At 36.6% G+C, this 20,453-nt stretch overlaps 1 protein-coding gene across 1 annotated transcript; it reads left to right on the plus strand.

Annotated features, from left to right (window-relative positions):
- Positions 1–409: 409 nt before the first annotated feature.
- Positions 410–17,356, plus strand: LOC140153580 (uncharacterized). The gene is made up of 9 exons (XM_072176361.1): positions 410–507; positions 8,210–8,354; positions 9,108–9,189; positions 10,170–10,301; positions 11,742–11,905; positions 12,513–12,682; positions 13,297–13,397; positions 13,741–13,783; positions 14,434–17,356. The coding sequence occupies exons 2-9, from the start codon at positions 8,218–8,220 to the stop codon at positions 15,588–15,590; spliced, it is 1,986 nt and encodes a 661-aa protein (XP_072032462.1). The 5' UTR covers positions 410–507; positions 8,210–8,217; the 3' UTR covers positions 15,591–17,356.
- The last annotated feature ends 3,097 nt before the right edge of the window (positions 17,357–20,453 follow it).

Here is a 20,453-nt window from a genome sequence, read left to right on the forward strand (position 1 = left end):
TAGCCAAATGTAAGATCACTCAAATATCATTTTTGGTCCATTTCAAGAAGTAATATGAGTATATATGCTATCAATTGTATTTTTAATATACAATATATAATTATTTTTACATTTTATAATTTTTTAAGTGTTAAACAATGTTTGCTGGAAAGTTTTCAATGTGTTATATTTTACACTACTACCAATGTCTGCGCGTTAAAAATGCCTGCATTTTCACTTTAATTAATTCACCAATATTTTTACTAGTCAGAAATAAAATACATTTTCCCCATTTATTGGTCAAAAATAATACCATTTTTTATTTTACACATTAATATAATATTTTTAAAACTATTATTTGTATTTAAAAAAATGAATGTTTATTTATTTTATTGAATAGCAATTTATTTTAATGACAAAGCCTAATTGCAAATGGCCACTTTTTGTGAAGAGACATGTCGTGATTTTTTACGTTTCTTTAAAGTTAATGTTTTACCGGTTTTTGTTGAATTCTGTATCTGAAATCACGTGAGTATGAACTTCTTCACATCTGATTTGTTATATCGTTGTTAATCTTGTACTAAACTTTTATCTTTCCATAGTAAACGTAAACTAAATTCCGCCGATTGTACGTATTCGCAGAATTCGTCACCCTTGCCTGCCCTTTGCGTTGATGGTAATTATTCTCGGGGGGGGCAGGGGTCGGATGCGATTTCGCCATTTTTGACGTCTCCATTGGATTAACACGTAATCATGAAATCTTCACTAACAATTTTACTAATGAGTAATGTGTTATGCGGTGTTAAAGGTGAACCTCATTGAAAATAAAGTTGAAAGCTTATGATGTCAGGATATTAAAAATTATTTTTTCCGATTTTTTTGATGGCTATTAAATAGTAATAAAGCTGAAAAATTAAAAAAATGATTGAATTTTTGGTCTTTTTAAGGCGCCCAAAAGCACCCAAATCAATCGTCTATGACCTTGGGAATGCTCGTGGCGTAAGCTCAGGGTTAGCAGTCACGTGATCCTACTCGGAAACATGTAAACAAGACTGGCTTCCTGTACTTTGCTATATCCAGGCTGGACACATCACACTACCGTGTGATGTGTCCAGTTCGTCGCCGAACTTGCATATATAAACATGGAGAGCTTAGCATAACGGCCTGCCTATTTACGCTTCCTGAAAACACTCTTGCACATAACATACAAAACCACAAATTCACTAACTTCAACTTGCACTACCGACACCATGAAAATATTTTAATTATTACCGATCCTTCAGAATACTTGCAAATATTGGCAGTTTCATAAAATCCTGCTGCTGGAAATCGTAAATTCCACAATCTTCTGTCAGATCCAGGTCAGTAATCACAGGTGGGCGAATCTACCAGCGTGACAAGACCAGAGATAATAAAAAGGATGAGAGGCCACGCCGTACAAATAGCTAGCCTGATTGGCAAGCGTGCCGCTGGCCAGATTTTCTCGATGCGTGTATGATGAGTAGAGACCATAGAGCCCTATATAGGGCTCTGTGGAAGAAACAGTTCCTAATTTTGAAGCCATGGATAATATATTCATTTATCACGAGAACCATATTTTTGTACCAATCACAGAACAGAATTTCACTTACTCACAGCTGTCAATCATTCTTGTGAAACGTAAGCTCCGCCTAGTATCAAGGTCTTCTTCTGCGCATTGGTTGTGCGCATTAACTAGCCTCCAGCACAAATCCTGTGCACACGATCAGGTTGGATGGGCGGTTTACGCCTGGTTGACACAACAGGAACTGCGATGCATCCTAAACTGGATCGTTTCCGTGTATTCGCATTGCATGGTGGGTAATCGCCTGCCAATTTGCGTAGCTCCACGTTCACAACAGTTTAAAATCAACACAGGTAAATCCATATAAAAATTAACATGGACACAAAATTGACATAGCTTATGTAATTCAAATAATAAAATAATAAAATGTAATATTATCATGATAGATGCACGTTTTATTAAAACTTGAAAAGATTATTAAGTCCAATAATTTGTTTGTGTTAGTTTGCACGAGTCACAAAATGGCGACCCATCACGCATTTTCTGCATGTGCCGACATTAGTAACTCATAGTGACTGTCCTCAAACTAAGCGCCAGTGTGTCTCAGGCCTGATAACGACCCCAGGTAATTTTATGCAGAAAGTTTTCTTGCGAACAGCTGCAGGTGACAATTAAACAATGAACACGGCTTGTTTATGTACATGCGTGGGGAGGCTTGTACGTCAGCTAACGTGTTTTGGACATGTTCCGGCGTAAAAAAGTGTCGTTTTTCTTCATGAAAAATACCAGCGATGACCAGTTTTTTGTGGGCTATTTGATTTACAGGTATGTCGGTTCGTCATAGGGTAGAAATGATAGCTGTACAATTTGTATAACATACAGTTTAACATAGGCCTAAACATTTATGGGCACAAATCGAGCTTGAAATTAGAGGAATCTTCAAATTGCTGGTTCCTTCTATATATATTAGAAATAATAGAATTATTGTCAACACATAAATTTTCCGTACATTTTTGACAAAATCAGTCATAACTGGCTGGGTATAACTGGGTAATTGAGTTTGAATTTCGCGCTGGGATCAATCCCATGCGCAAATGCTGTAGGCATATTCGGTATACCGAATTTCGCGGTTTATATCGGTTTGAAATCAATACCGAAACCGATACCAACCGTTTTTTCAAAAACCGATAAACCGGAAAGAAAAAAAAAATAAATTGATTTTTTTTTTTTTTTTTTTAAATGTTTTTCCTAACCTTATAACCCTCTAACCCACCCCAACCTTACGACTACCCCTTCTGCCAAACCTTACTATAACTATACAAACCCACCCAAGCCCAACTAACATAACACCCTTGCCCGAATCGGGAATTAGGGATGAAATTTATTTCACCTAAAAATCGGACCTATATTTTTTTTCAAATTTTATTTTATTTCAAATGTTTTTTTTCTTAACCTTATAACCTCTAACCCACCCCAACCTTGACTACCCCTTCTACCAAACCTTACTATAACTATACAAACCCACCCAAGCCCAACTAACCTTTAACCTAACTCCAAAACCCTTGCCCCTTATTAGGGAGAAATTGATTTCACCTTGAAAATCGGACAGGTATTTTATTTTTTATGTTTTAAATGCATGAATGTGTTAATAACGTTTTAATTACTTTATTTTGCCTCATTTCATCGATTTGCTATTTTTATTGCTAAATTATAAAAGAGAAACCTTTAAAAGAATTTTTGAAATTTCAAAAAAAATTCTAAAATTCTGAAAATACAAAAAAAATACATTCAAGTGCACAAGTTGTTTTCTTCTGGGTAAGAATTTTTATCTTACATGCACCAGTTTCTTTCTTGCAGGTTAGAAGTTTGATAACCATCATATACAAAATTCATGCATGGGCCTATTTATCAAATTTCTAACCTGCAAGAAAGGAACTGGTGCATGTAAGATAAAAATTCTTACCTAGAAGAAAACAACTTGTGCACTCTAATGTATTTTCTTTGTATTTTCAGAATTTTAGATTTTTTTGAAATTTCAAAATTATGTGAAATGTTTCTCCTTACTATAATTAGCCATAAAAATAGCCATTTTGATGAGATGAGGCTAAACAAGGTAATTGAAATATTATTGACATATATTTATGCATTTAATAACACTAAACATGTCTAGGTCCGATTTTGGGTGAAATCAATTACCTCTAATTCCCTCTTTGGGGTTGGGGCTAGGGTGTTAGGTTAGTTGGGCTTGGGTGAGTTTGCATAGTTATAGTAAGGCCTGGGAAAAAGGGTTATAGTTTGTTTAAGGTCAGAAAAACATTAAAACAAAATAACATTTGAAATTTGAAAAAGAATATTTTTATATATGTATATAGGTTCCGATTTTTAGGTGAAATTTAAATTCCCCCCAATTCCCCTTTGGGGTTGTGACATGGGTGTTAGGTTAGTTGAGCTTGGGTGGGTTTGTTTAGTTATAGTAACGTTAAGAATAGGGTTAGAGTTTGTGTAAGGTCAGAAAAAAACAATTAAAAAAAATGACATTGATTTTACCTAAAACGGACGTAGATATGTTTAGTGTTATTGCATTAATAGTTTCATGTCAATAGTTTCAATTACTTTATTTTATTTAGCCTCATCTCAACAAAATGGCTATTTCTATGGCTAATTATATTGAGGAGAAACCTTTCACATAATTTTGGAAATTTCAAAAAATTCTAAAAATACCAAAAAATACATTGGAGTGCAAAAGCTTTTTTCTTCTGGGTAAAAATTCTTTTCTTACATGCAACAGCTTTTTTATTGCAGGTTAGAAATTTGATAAATAGGTCATCATATACAAAATGCATACATGGACCTATTTATCAATTTTCTAACCTGCAAGAAAAAAGTTGCATGTAAGAAAAGAATTTACCCAGAAGAAAAAAGCTTTTGCACTCCAATGTATTTTTTGGTATTTTTAGATTTTTTTTATTTCCAAAATTATGTGAAAGGTTTCTCCTTCCTATAATTAGCCATAAAAATGGCCATTTGATGAGATGATGCTAAATAAAGTAATTGAAACTTTATTAATATATATTCATGCATTTACTAAACATGCTAAATATAGGTCCGATTTTGTGGTGAAATCAATTTCACCCCTATTCCATTTTGGGGTTTGGGGCAACAGTGTTAGGCTAGTTAGGCTTGGGTGGGTTTGTATATTATGTAGTACAGTTTGGGGGAGGGTTAGAGTTTGTTTATGGGTAGGAAAAACATTAAAAACTTGTGAAAAAATTTAAAATTAAAAAAAAAAAAAAAAAAAAAAAAAAAAAATCGATTTTTTTTTTTTTCAAAACTCGATTTTTCGGTTTATATCGGTTTTACACAAACGGTTTATCGGTTTTCGGTTTTTACAATACCGATTATGCCTAAAATGCTGCTACCGTTCATGTCATGGACTGAATAAACATGATCGAATAACAAATTAAATAGTTGTTTGTGACATTCCCTATATATTCTTGATTCATTTAAAAATGTCTGATTTAAAAAAAATATCGTCTTGCAGTAATTAAAAAAAAAATAAAAAACCGCTGATTTCATCAAATCCAGCCCATAAAAGGTTTTCATATTTAGCGTATTATGGTAATACATTCTTTCCACACAATCGCGATTGAAAGAAACAGATACTCGGGCAGATACTTTATTATAAAATAAATACAATTTAGGCTTAGTATGCCGTTATTTGATGGAATTCTGAAATCTGAATTTATTAAAATATTGTCACTTGTGTCATGATTCTTTAATGATAGTACAATCAGTGTACGGTACTGAAAAAGTGAAACATTCATGTTTTATGGATTACCGAACACGATGCGTAAATTGCTGCTGAATTGCAGGGACGGATATGCACAAACACAGCGACTCGCTTCGGGCTTCGTCCTCCGTGTTTCATGGGGTGTTTCAGCAGATTTGATCAATCGTTCCCTTATATTTGGAACATTTACAGGAATAAATTTTGCTGATGAAGTAGCAATAAGTTGGAAATATCAGAATGTGAATATGAAATCGGTCATTTTGTCTGCAAGTTCAGTACAGTCGCGGATACTGAACACTCGGCGTAGTGAGACTCAGTGCAGTCACTGAGCTCATCCCGTATCTATACGAGTTCGCCTATCATACATGACCGGCCATGACTGGTTGTAAAGCTAAGAAATAATTAAAAAATCCTGTACATGTACCTTATTCTATTCCTTCATTTTCTCATTGTGATAAGTTCATCTCAACTTGGTGTGACGATCTGTACTGGTAGCTATAATAGCACTAGCAGTTATTTTTTTGTAATCTGTTTTCATTCCGGTTCTTCAGCGAATCTTCGCTCTTCGTGCTTTACTGTAATATTCCCTATGCATATCGTGGATGGCTTGGGCTATCCCAAATCACCCCGGCCAGCACTTTTCTCATTTCTAAATCCACACACTTTATTCAGGAACTTCATTCTTAATTTGATCATGATATTTCCTTCATGTTATTCTTATTTTATTGAAGATAGTTTTCATGTAAAGTAAGTTGACAATGACTGAATTTGTGCATTGGCCCGATGCATGCCACAGTAATACCGGACATTGTGTTTACAATCAAACCCGGAAGTAACTGTGTGTCCCTGGGCTGGCGTCATCAACGGCGCCCAATTTGAACGATTTAGTTTTGTAATTTAGGGGGTGCCAATATCCAATCTTTGCATGGAGATTATATATAGCCTGGTACGCTATGCAAATAAAAAATATTCTTTTCGGCTTCCTGACATCATAAGCTTTCCATTGATATATAACTTTATTTTCAATGAGGTTCACCTTTAAATATATTCTGTCGGTCCAGCTCCAGCTTCTAGTCTTGGGCCCAAGTTTCACGTGGCTCACGGTTTGTAATGAACGACAGAATTCAGAAACCGGCTGTGAAGGAGACTAGTCACTCCAGACTGGAGTGGCAACATCGTCAATTCGGAAAAAACAACACTCGACCATGGACTTTAATTGTCGGTTTGTCATTATATAAAACGATAAATCAAGTAAGTAACTTCCACTCTGAAAACTTAGAAACTTGTTTGATTCCACTGACTATTTGCCATCATAATATACACAACACCAATGACAGAAATCATCAAGAAAAAAAATCGAACCAAGGACTTGTTTTCACTCAAATTTGAGTCTCATCATCAACCGGAAGTGACATGGCACGGACCGACAGAATAGCAACATTTTATTATTCTATAAAGTAGGTATGCTAGGTGAATTCAAATTTGCCATCAAACTGCATCATTTTATATATCAAATTAAAGCCCTTGAGTAAACAAAGCCAAAACTGAAAACCTTTTTTCATAGCACTTTCCGTAGCAAAAGTTACATCTTGTCAAAGATTGACTTTCATCAAAAAGATTCAGCAAGCAAAATTCCCCAAACAGCATTTCGGGGGTGTTTCTAGATCTTAGTCTCATTATGATAGCAGCTTTTTTTAATGGAACTGCTATCAAAATCCCTCTAAAATTCCATGTGCGATTGTCTTATCACCATAAAAAATCATGCTAAGTTGTAGTATGCCCAGCGAGGTCACGTAACACTTCCGGTGTGACGTGCCCAGAACTCCAATACATTTTCGAAAGCGACAGACAAATTGCAGGACAGCGTACCAATTTAAGCCTCCTGTAATATCTATTACACATAACATACGAAGTCACAAACTTACAAACTTCAATATATGCACTTCAAATACAGCAGACCAGCTGTTAATCATTACCGATCCTTCAGAACGTTTTACTCTTGCAGCTATTTGATGTAAAATGCGACTTCGCTATCCGTGTATTCCAGCCGTTTAAGGTATCTATGAATAATTAAGCAGATGACGTATTTACCAACCCTGACCTGACCTTGTCAGACCGATTCGCAATTAACCGAGTTACATAGGTCTATTCCACCAGTCCTTCAACTGAATACGCACGGCCATTTTATTCCGCCATGTTTATTGTTTCGAGATCGGGGCCAAGGGACTTAGGCTACACAACATGTACAGATCTGACAATTTCCCACAATGCCTTGCGCATTTCCAGAAGGCGGCCTGGCAATTTCCCACATTTCCGGCAAAATGGTAAACAAGACTTGACGTTTCGATAGGGAAAATGGAGATAGCGAAGTCGCAATTTACATCAAAATAGCTGCAAAAAATCCCATCCAAGAAATAGAAAATATCATCATAGGTCGTCATTGTGCGGCTCACACCTTTTCATTCATAAATTACATACAATTACAAAAATCGCAGCAACATGATACACACCACATCGCTATTTCATGCACAGATATTTGATCAGCGATACGATGGGAACTGTGGAAGAGGTTGACTTGCGGGTTTTTTTTCGGATCGTGCAAATATTATGTTACAAATAATGTCAACAAAACAGGGTCAATTCCTGGTGACATCGCGAAAATACGTTTAGGGAGGTGATACCCATGGAGCTTATTCCCCAATCACTCGCGTTCACTAAAAAAGATTTTGTCCCGAGCCATTCAATTTAGAGCCTACCACTAAAATCAGGCTAGCTACATGTACAACCCTGATTATAAATTTAAAATGCTTCTCATATTCTGTATTGAAATTGTACTTCTCTCTTTCTTGCATTCTCCTGATCATTAACCCAATTAATGCTTTTGTTATCATTCACAGAATACACAATGCCTTGTTGGTTTTATGAGAAGCCTGACCTCATCAATACGCCGTCATTTAAAGATGGCATCGATGCTAGCACAGAGGCACGCTACCGACGAGAAGGTGCACGGTTTATCATCGATGCTGGCACATCACAAGGACTGTATCCTTTTATAGTAATAATAATAAGCCTATTCACAGAAGGTGTTTATCGCAGCACTATTTTTAAATGATAAATGCAGAATGTGAAACTGAATCAGACTGCTATGTTTTTATGAAAACATGGATTCAGTTTGCAGGCCCAGAAATGTCATGGAAAGAATGAATTTTTAACCAGCGTAAAAGTTCATTTTGCGTGGAAGATATTTTTATTGAAAGCTTATATTACAACATGTCATGGACGTGGCCTAACTGGCCTTGACATTAGGAACCCTTTTGCTTGAAGTTGAACATGTTGAAGCAAAAAGTTATGAAGATTCTGAAAACATAATAATGATAAAATTGGATTTTTATTTCACCCAATACTACAAATTTATTGGTCTCGCTATGAGTTTTAAATATTGGACGAGATGTAGTCAAGTCCAATATTTTAAAACTCATAGCTCAACTAATAAATTTGTAGTATTGGGTGAAAAAAAAATCCAATTTTATATCAAACTTGAGCCAAAGCTGCATTCTGGAAACTCTCGCAGAGGTCATTTGAGGTCAACTTATTTTGGCTGAAAATGAAAAAGGTGTTTCACAAAAACAAACAAAAAATGTTTCATTATGAATATTTACTACATGTATGCATTGTGTTTATGGACCACCGTCCCTGATTTTATGGATTGTCCATCGAATGCCAGGTGAGGTAGATGGATGAATCACTGACCAAAACCAAGTAATGTTTTTCATTCCTTAACTTGAATGGATACAGTCGGTATGACACTATGGCTACAGGAGTTGTGTACTTTCATCGTTTCTACATGTTTCATTCCTTCAAAGAATTCCCAAGATATGTAAGTATGAAAACCTTTTATTACCTCTGTATTGAAGTTAGAATTGAGAGAAAGGCTTGCTTTTGGAAAGATTTCACACCTTAGGCAAGTTGGTTATGTAACAGAGAGCAGGGTTGGCGATTTTTTTTGATTTAATTTTTTTATTTTTAAATCGATTTATTTGATTTAAATCAGATTTTTTTGATTTTTTTTTATCTCAAGAACTGCTATACCCCATGATAAAGTCTAAAGAGACCAGTGGAATGCTAGACATACATGTATGCACAATCCTATCAGGTATTTACAAAAAATCAAAACATGTTTTCAGACGTGAAAATTTCAAAGAAAATATTTGGTAAAATCATGGGGAAAAAACCTGTTGAATTCTGCACCTTGAAAATGATTTTTTAGCAATAGATAAAATGACATAGAGGTATTTAATTGTATCCAAAAGGTGTAGAAACATTACAAATGAAGTAAAACAGGCAATTCAAGATAGAAATTAACTTTGATCAAAAACGGTAAAAACTGAAAAAGTTGATTTAAATCAGCAAATTAAGTGTCCCAACAAGATCTTTTTGTTGTTGTTATAACAAGATGGTTATGATCTTACATGTAGGTGGACCTAAGTCTCTGTAAATCTGATTTTGTTAGGGACAGTGTATCATCTTAATACTGATCATTTTGTGTGAAATTATGTGAATGTAGAGCAGTCAGTTAGTTTGTAGGGCCTATATGCTGATTGAGCATATTACCATAAAAATCTAATTATACTAGTATTCAGCAAATTCTGTCGGCGGTGTCCGTCTGCTCTATCTGATTAACATGTACAAAAGAACTAGGTCACACGTTGCTACGTAGCTTGACCAGCAAATGAGATGCCGATGCGATGATGAAGTGATTCAATTAGCCGTATACGCCATAAACTGCACCAAATTGGCAAACCACGGAAGAACCGTACTGAAAAGTATATAGTAAATGCTTATTGCTCCCCCCTGCAGGTGACTGGTGCAGCATGTTTATTCCTGGCAGGCAAAGTGGAGGAGACGCCAAAGAAATGCAAGGATATCATTCGTATGGCCAAAGCACTTGTTCCTGATCAATATTTTTCCACATTTGGAGACGACCCTAAGGTACGTGGCAAACAAATGGTTAATTATCTAATGGTATTGACACATAGACTATGGGACATGGGCATTTATCTTTCACTTCCGTAGTCCACTCTTGGGCAGAACATAAAAACATAACAAATCAAGAGTAAATATATGTCTGAATTAATATCCAAAAAGTTCCCACGTTTTACTTTACTCATTTAGGAGTTATTTGGGGTTAAAAATGTGTTTTTCAGTGATTTTTTTCCATTTTGCCCAAAAATGTCAAATATTAAAATAGCTGTAACTTTAAAAATAAATTGAGTAGAAATTTCATTTCTATTGTAGATGTTACATGTCATATGGATTTGAAAGGGCTATAGATCAAAAACTATAGGTCACAGACATTCACCATCATTAACTTTTTTGTTCAGAATAACTAGGTTGACATAATGACATATTTTTTAAATCAATAAAATTTATATTTATTTTTTTCCCCATGCAAAATTACATTTTTAGCTCAAAAAATGGCCGAAATAGCACACAAATATGGTTTTTGCCATTTTTTTTTATATTTTAGAGTTGTGCTGTGACATTTTTATTCACCAGTGTTAGACATCCATGTAATATGTAACATGTACAATAGAAATGAAATTTCTACTCAATTTATTTTGAAAGTTACAGCTATTTAAATATTTGACATTTTTGGGCAAAAATGGAAAAAAATCTTTAAAAACACATTTTTAACCCCAAATAACTCCTAAATTACACAGTAACGTGCAACTTTTGAAAGTGGGAAATGTTATATTATTGATCAGTGATATAATAGCTATATTTTCATGTATAAACCATCCTCTACCCAGAAAGGGAGAACGAAAACTACTTTCTGAAGCACTTAGCAAGCCTTGTCCCATGGTCTAACATAGGTAAAATACAGGTGTTACAAGCAAATAAAATTGTAAAATATCCAACAAGCAGGCTCGCTCATATTTCAATTTAGTGTATACCTTTTTTTTTCCAATGTTTTGTTTGCACCATAGAAATATTGCACATGATTGCATGCTTCTACAACTATAGGACAATGTGGGAGTGATGTGTGTCATCTCAAAAGTTTGTCATTAATATAATGTTTAGGGTTAGGATTAGGATTAATTAGAAGGAGAGGATGTATGGTCAAGCTTAAAGAGATTTTATGTTGGGATTAGGGTTAGTGTAACTATTGCAAGGTTGCTCTTAAACCAGGGACTGCCTGTTGAGAGGAACAAGAGCAATCGCAAGTTGCATTTGTAAGAGCGATTTACCGCTCCTCTTGATGACTTATTATATTCTTTTTGTGTTAATGGTCACAGGTGCAAATAGCTCTTCTAAAGCTCTTCTTGAAGAGACCAGAAGAGCATTCTACAGCTCTTAACCTCATTTTCAAAAGTCAGTCCCTGCTAAACTTGTCAACACTTAACAGTATTATTTCACTGCTTGTTACAGGAGGAGATTATGACATATGAGCGCATCCTACTGCAGACCATCAAATTTGACCTGCAGGTGTTTCATCCGTATTCTTACTTACTCAAATATGCAAAGACAATCAAAGGAGACAAAAGTAAGATACAGAAGCTGGTACAGATGGCTTGGACATTTGTTAATGATAGGTAAGCTGCAACATGCAAATTCCTTCAGCGGTAACCATCCGTTTTTTCAGGGAATCGAGTAAAAAGAACTAGGTCACGATACTACGCAGCTTGACAAGGGAATGAGGTGCCGATGTGATGATGATGTCATTCAATTAGCGACTCAGAACCTCACTTCTGTGTTTACGCCATAAACGACGCCAAATCAGCAGCCTGCTGAAAACTACATGTACCAAATATTCATTCCAATAAGCGCCCTGGGCGCTTTACAAAGTCATTTTGGGTGGGCAGTTATTTTTTACATTGTTTACCTAATTTTTTGGTAAGGGCTGTTTATTATAGACCTACGTTATATAGGGTCCCGAGACATTCTAGTAGCTTTTCTGATGCAGTAAATTTATTGCAAGTTTACACAGGACTTCAAATCCTCAAGCTATTTCACTTTATCAACATCTATCAGTCACTTCAACATTAATGGTACCCTTTAGCAAATTGAAAATATCCTGGGTGGGCGCTTATTGGGGTATGCAAATAGCTATGTATATTTAGTACTGGCATGTATTATGTTTAGCATTGCTATAAATAAGAAGCATTACTATTTGCGCTCATTATTATCGTCTCATTTCAGCCTGTGTACAACACTATGTCTACAATGGGAGCCACACATCATTGCAACAGCATTTCTCTATCTGGCTGGAAGGTTGTCCAAGAGTGACCTGCTGGACTGGTCAGGAAAGAGTTCAAAGGTCAAGTGGTGGGATCAGCTGACAGATGATGTATCTCTTGATATAATGGAAGGTAAGTACTATGCTAATTATGGGAAAACAAAGCCTGATTGAATTTTGGTAGTGAAGTCTATATAAAAGGGCCAGGGGTTTGAGGAACTGTTAGGGATTCAATCGTCGTTGTTCATCACCATTTAACAATGATGCGTCCATGTCGTGTGCATGATTTAGTTCACGAGAACAGCTGTAGCTGCCTGAGTGAAGTCACACCAGACACGAATTGTTAAACAGTGATGAACAACGCCAAAACATGATTTAATCCCTTTCAACAACGAAAACAAGCTAAAAATCGATCATCTAATTTACATGGTTATATCAAATGTCAGTTGGTCAAATGTTGCTACTCAACCTTACAAGAAGGGAGGTGATTTTCTATTGATATCAGGAATAAAACTACAGTATATAATGGCAAATTCTAGCCGCTATCTCCAAAAAACTGAATTCAACATGTAGTGGCAGGTTCCATGCATGGCAAATTATACGCGCATTGTGTTGGCGTATACAGTACTAGCGGTGTGGATTCATCACAGATTTATAACGATTGGCTCCTGTACAAAGGTATCGGAAGATTTGTTGAAATATGTTTGTATTACAAATGTTTGTTATTCTGTGCATCTTTTCCTGTAGATATTTGCCATCAGTTGCTAGATTTGTATTCATCAGGGCAGTCGAAAGGAGGACCGATACCAGGCGCTACAATCAAAGCAGGTGGCAAAAAGAAGGCAGCGGTAAGTGATGATATATGTTATTCACTTTTGTGCAGTTGGTGTTGTCAGTGTGCATTTTATTGGACCCAACTCGAATATGGGCACTCACAGGAGAGACAAAAATGTGCACCCAGAGTAAAAGCTAGCTCAAATTACACTTGCCTTTGGCCGTAACCGTAACTCTAGTCCTAAATTTTACCATGATCTAAACGCAGGCTTAACCTAAATCGTAAACCTAAACAGTAGTCACAAAAAACTTAAGCTGCTGATTGAACATTGAACTATCCAAATGAACCTCTTCCAGAAAGTGAGCTGTTTGTAATAGATAATGGCTAATTTTGTCCATTTTGATATGAATTTACAGAAAACTCCAAATCCAGCATCAGAAAAGGGACAGCCAGCATCAGGTAAGTAGTTTTTGAGCATCTTTTAAATACACTCCCAGGAATGTGGAAGAACATCAAAACTCCCTTAGCCAGGACATGAGCACTTTGGCACAGTGTCCATTATTGTGGTGCCTATCACTAAGTGAAGGAAAGGCAGTATTAACAGCCTTCCACTTCAGAAACGGGGAACCCAGGTGGGAGTTAGGTATATGTCAGCAATAGGTGGCTTAATTTCCACCCTGTATGTCATACCTAGGAATAAATCTGGACAATTCACTTTACTTCTGTCAATATCTGACCTGGCAGGACCCCATGATAAAGTCATGGCTTGTCATTCCTAGAAATAAAGCCAGATGGTAAACTTTCCTTCTGTCAATACGTGACCTGGCAGGACTTGTGATAAATTCATGGCGCGCAGTGCACTCATCCATCGCCTCGTAATGAAATTGTACACGAGTTGATTCAAAATGGGTGTGGTGCTTTCCAGTTAGCTAAATGTTTAGCTGCTTTTAAGATGGTGAAGGAGAGTTATCATCATAACTTTTAACAGGGAATCCTGTTTTTCTACTTTAAGTTGTACATCACAGGTAGAAATTAAGTACTTTTCAGCCCGATAACTTTTTAAAGCTCAGTGTCCAATATTTACCTTCATCTTTGTATGATATTTTCAGATGAACCACGGGAAAAGGTTGCCAAAGTTGAGAAGTCACGGGAACCAGCCTCTAAGTCAGCAGCACCACCCACTGCTCCAGCTAGCCAAGGGGCTCCACCGGAAGTAGAATATCTAAGTCGGCAAGCACCACAAGCACCACCTCCCCCACCAAAACAAGTACCTGCAGAGCAGCCTCCCGCTCATCCCGCACCACCATCTACAAGTTACCCTGTACAGCCAGCAAGACCTGCACCACCAACAGCACCACCACCACAACAACCTGTCCCTGCTGCCCCACAGTCTTCCCAGTACTATCAACAAGGAGCTTATCCACCAGCGGCTACAGTTGTTGCTGCTTCTAGCAATGTGGCTCCTGCTACATACGCTACAGCAGCACCCCAACAGACCTACACAACTGTACCATCACAGCCATACCAAGCTCCACAGGCAGCAGCAGCACCACCCCCTGCACAGCCTGCATATCAAACCACACAGTATGGAGCAGCACCTTATAACACACAATATTATGGGCAGCAGCAATCAACTTATAATCAACAGTATGCACAGCAGCCACCACCACCTACATATCCTGCCAGTGCACCACCAGCTCCACCTGCAGCTACCACTCAAGCAGCTCCTCCAGTGCAGTATCATGGCACTCAATACACAGGACAATATCATGGACAATCTGTGCCAGCTCAATCTCAACCATCATTTGATCCTAGTATACCCCCTCCTAACATGCAGGTAGCCCCAACCAATGTGCCTCATCCTAGTATGAATCCACCACCACCGTCGCATCAACCACCACTCCCAACCCAAGCCCATCCTCCTCCAAGTCACCTTCCGCCAGCTCATCCTCCGCCAAACTATCCACCCCAACCACATCACCCTCCTCCTCCACAAAACTACGCTGCTCCTCCACCTACCACGCCAACAACACCCACAGTGCCTCAGCAGTCTCAACCATATCGGTATAACCCTGCTCCGTACCCAATGCAACAACAAACTATGGGCGTGCCAAGAGGTCCCCCGCCTCAGATGCCCCTTCGAGGTCCTGCCCCTGCCCCAAATGCATCAACAGGTTTAGCAACAGTACGAATTAGCAGCAGAGATTCAGGAGGGTGGGGACCGCAGCATAGACAAACTTCACAAGCAGAGGATGAGTGGGATTGAAATCATCTGAAAGACATTGTGGATATCAAAATGGACTCATGAACAATTGATATTATGCCAAAGAGAAATAATACTGGTAAATGGCGGTAGCTTCATACCTGTACAAGGAGGATGTATTGGAGAGACATGCCTGTTTTACTGTATTGAGATAATTCCCTGCAATTCCAATTACTGCATATTGGGGGGATTTAGATGTACAAACTATATTGTATTCCAGCTGTAATGCAGGATAGCGAAATGTGCAAGGGTGCTCAGGAAAATGGTGGTGTTAAGGTAGCAATAGGACGCGATGGTATTTTACAATACTATCTAAACTTATTTCCTCTGCAAGAAGCTCTATTTCCATGTTCAGGTGATGTTGAAGCACATTTCATAAAATCCATTCATATATTTGAAGAAGGTGACTAACTTAGTCCAGAACTTCAATGAGGCTTGGACTCGGTCCCAAGTATTAAAGTAGAACTTTGAGGCCAAGTGAAACAAATAATTTGTTTGTCTGTTTTTGTTACTTTTTTTTTTGTGTCTCTGCATCTGTTACTTTAATTATAAGTTCAAGGGCTCATACTACTAAATAGCATTCCACAGACTTTATGTTGAAATAGGGGTTGCGATTCTGGCCGCATGTTGAGGTACATATATAAATACATATTTTATTATATCATTGTAATCAGAACTGAATTCTGCTGAAAATGACTCCATATTTTACATCTACTTATTTGAGAAAATCAGCGTTATATTTATATAAATAGCCTGAATTTTATGTGTTTACACACCGTAATAATCGTATACATCGCTCAAATTGTCACGTTTTCTTTACAAATTTGTAGAGATCACTTTCACAATTCTAGTAAAACTTTATTTTCAACACTGAAATGGCTGATATTTTGCCGATTGCCACAATGTTTGTGTAAAGTTGGTATATAAACTTTACTCAGAAACTGCTTCAAGGACTGATTTAGTGGTATAAAGTATCCGATTTATTAAGGATTCAAATCTGTTGGCTACATCTTGTGAATATTGCTGATGGTCACCAATTTTTATGGAAATAGAATAAGGGAATGGTAAACAGGAACTTCTGAAAACCTGAAACTTTTTTGTTTGGCTGTATTGTTTAGGATCAACTTTTAATCATGGAGAAAACTCGGAAACAGTAATTGATTGTGTGCAGAAATGCAATTATTTTTGGAATGTGGTCAAGCAAAGTAAACCATTTGTCTTTGAAATTGATTTTGAAAGGTGGCCGTAGAAATGTATTCCCACACAAGGATATTGTGTTTCTATCATAAAAATATTCACATCTCGCTGTCAGAAACACTGGGTCCCATTTTAAATGATTGTCAGCATATTGTATAGCCTGTCAAAATGGAAAATGGTAAAAGTGTCAACAATATTAGAAGAAAAAAATAATGACAACTGATTTCGCTTAGCAAAGGACTCCTTTTGCTTGGCCGTGCCATGGATAGATGGGGGAAATTTGAAAACCTATCTCATAAGATTTGCCTTTCAAATTCAGGATACATGCTAGTCTTATTTTTTGAATATCACTGTTCTTGAATTTGCACTAAAATATTAAACTGGTCAAATATTAAGACTGCTTGTTATAGTGGGAATCAGGCCAGGAAAATTCAGGAATCTCATTCCTGGTAATTTGTGCTTTCCTGATATATTGGAGGGAAATTTCCTGGGAAATGAAATTTTTTCCAGACCTAGTGGCAATATCTTATTAATCTATATTGTGGTTTTCAAATAAAAGAAATGAGAGCCAGTTCTTGTCTCTTACCTTTGTCATCATTCATTGAGGTCATGCATAAATTGGTGCAGCATATTGGTGGTTGCATATTACATGTATGGCAAGTAATCAAGCTGTTGTAATCCCTGCCACTCAGTACCTATATAATTGAAGACAAAATTAAAAAGACTAGTTTGCGTCTGACGTCAGTGCAAAGGTGGGGCGTGATTGGTTGCTGACCTGCGCAGTACAGCATTTTTGGTCTGGTTGACAGGACGTCGTACGCAGGGGTGTGAGAGACCAGATTTTAATCCGTTTCCAGATATATTTTTTTTCAAATTCCGAGATTTTTTTCTACACTTGTGTACAAAAGTATGTATGGTTTAAATAATTTCAGATTTTTTTAGCTGTTCCAGCCCCCCGTTCGCCAAAAAAGATATTTTTTCAAAGACACACTCTCAGGCCTGGTCATACGCAAACTAGTCTTCTTTTTAATTTGATCTTCAATTAGAGTGGGTCTTGTCTCAAGTTGAGAGTAACGTCATGTTGGATTTTACAATGGCAGATTCAAAACTAACTAATCTTGCGGCTTATACACATGCATATAAGAGCGATTTGTTCGTAAGCCGGTAAGACGGCTGTACCGATTCGAATATGCCATCTCGAAATCCAACATGGTGTTGTACTCGAATTGAGACAAGACACTAGTGCAGTGGGGAATTACAATCTCAGAAAAAAATGTTCAAACACTTTTAAAAGCCTAACTGGAAATGGTTCCCCATCCAATGTTGCCATGCACAATATGCTTATCATCACCGTATGTTCTCCCAAAATTGATTGGTGGGGTAAGGGTAGAGGGTATGTGGAGAATTACATTGAAACAATACTATTTATAAATCTTAGTTAGCGACTGAAATGGTACACGGGGCGATAAAAAAAACTTGCGAGTTACAACAAACATTTCCCAACAAGCATTTGAACACGTTTTCTCAGAGATAGTAGCACAGTATGTGATTGGATGTGTAGGGGTGACCCCACAGGGTAAATTTATCGAGGGCAGATTAGTAATATCCTTCTTTGCCAAATGAAACTGAGATAAATCCCAATCCCTTAGGGCTCATATTGAAATACCCTACCACGTTTTCACACAGAAAGAAGGCAGGATTACCCTCGCTAAGCGCGCGCCTCACAAAAGCTCGGTCATAAAACGGATGGATTATATGCATCAGTGATACACCCTGCCCAGGATTTTAACAAAAGAAGGCTAGCACAGGAAAGCTGCAGGATGGCGCACACCTTCCTGTGTAAGGGAATTTCAATATGAGCCCTTAGCACTAACTCAGTAAGTCAAATTATAATATTTTGCCATTTATTTTGGAAATAAGGCTAAATTTTAGTTACATGTATATGCTCTGACAAATTGGGCTATTCTATTTAAAACCACACTACCCCTGTGGAAGATTTGGGAAATATCTTCCACAGGGGGAGTATGCATATCAAATGGAATGAATGCATTAGGCAGCTTCATTCAAATTTTATTCACCCTCTGAGAAAGATTCAACCTGAATCTTCCACTGAGTGAGGGCGATATTCAAAATGGAGATGCTTATGTGTTCATTCCATTTGAAATTCATTCTCCCCCTGCGGAAGATATTTTCAAAATCTTTCATAAGGGTAGTGTGGATTTTAAATAGAAAAGCCAAATAGAGCCCTAAGACTACTGCAAAGACCAATTCAAATTATGCATTCTCATTTTTGGAAAACATCTTCTGATCTCCTTTATAACCAATTATCAAAAGCAACATAAATATTATGAGCAAACTTGTGGCCTATATTCAAGATTTTTAATGCTTTAACTTGTGCCAAGGTGAAATTTGTGACTGAAGTTGTAAGAAAACATGCAAAATTGCTTGTTTTGGTCTATTTTACCTCAAATTGTGCCAACTAAAGGGTTAGCAGTATTTAGCCAATAAAACTGGAATATTTTTAATACATAATAATTACAGCTAATTTTTTGGAAATGGAAGTAGACAAAGGGAAAATGTCATGGTTTCTGTCTGGGAATTTGGAATTTGCAATGTATACATCTGCACGTTTAGCTGAAGTAATAAAAAATTTTTTCATGTATACATGGGACACTTTCGGTAATCAGTGACGCATTCCACAATGCACAACTAGCATAAAACACTGCGTCCAACTGTGTGCACGCCATTCTATAACAATACATGGTGTTATGAGTTATTTTTTTCGCCTTATATAAGCCACAAAAACTTGAGTTCCTGCACTTACATGAACTCACTATCTATGGGTATAATAAATACAACTGGAGACTTGACATTATGATACTTGTTTATATCATCCTGGCTTTATTTAGGCTGCCTTTTCTGACAAAAAAAAAATCTGTATAACTTAAAGCTACAAAAGAAAATAAATGTTAAAGCCTCTGTTAAGAAAATAAAAAAGTTATGGGACCAGACTAAAATGCAAAATATGTAAACCAAACAAAATATATGGAAGGCAAATAAAATGGAAGAGTGAATTAGCCAACATAAAATGATACCAATGTTAATTTAGATAAGTGGGCGTGGTTTAAGGGACCTGGAATGAGCGTTTCGACAGTATTTTTTGTGGGACATGAGAGCACATCAGACATATCGAATTGCATTCTGAATACGAAGAATGTCTTTCTGATATCAAATAATTTTCATTTTTGAAATTACGATATAATACAAATTTTATGACAAATTATTAAAATTGGATATTTTTCACGTTTTTGATATATAACAGTCCCTCGAAGTAAATTTTATAAATCTAATGATATATTCTTAAAGTGTGTGTAGCTGGGAGGAAAAGCCAACGATCAATTGAAAATTTTGACCTTTTATATTGAAGATATGGATTTTTTTCCCCAAAAGACCTAAATTTTTTTGGTGTTTTGGGAAAAAAATCCATATCTTTAATACGAAAGGTCAAAATTTTCAATTGATCGTCGGCTTTTCATCCCACCTACATACACTTTTATGTATAAATCATCAGATTTATAAAGTTTAGTTCGAGTACTGTTAAATATCAAAAATATCAATTTTTAATCATTTGTCATAAAATGTGTATTACATTGCGAATTTGATATCATC

The sequence above is a fragment of the Amphiura filiformis genome, chromosome 5, assembly GCF_039555335.1.
Source record: "Amphiura filiformis chromosome 5, Afil_fr2py, whole genome shotgun sequence".
Taxonomy (NCBI): domain Eukaryota; kingdom Metazoa; phylum Echinodermata; class Ophiuroidea; order Amphilepidida; family Amphiuridae; genus Amphiura; species Amphiura filiformis.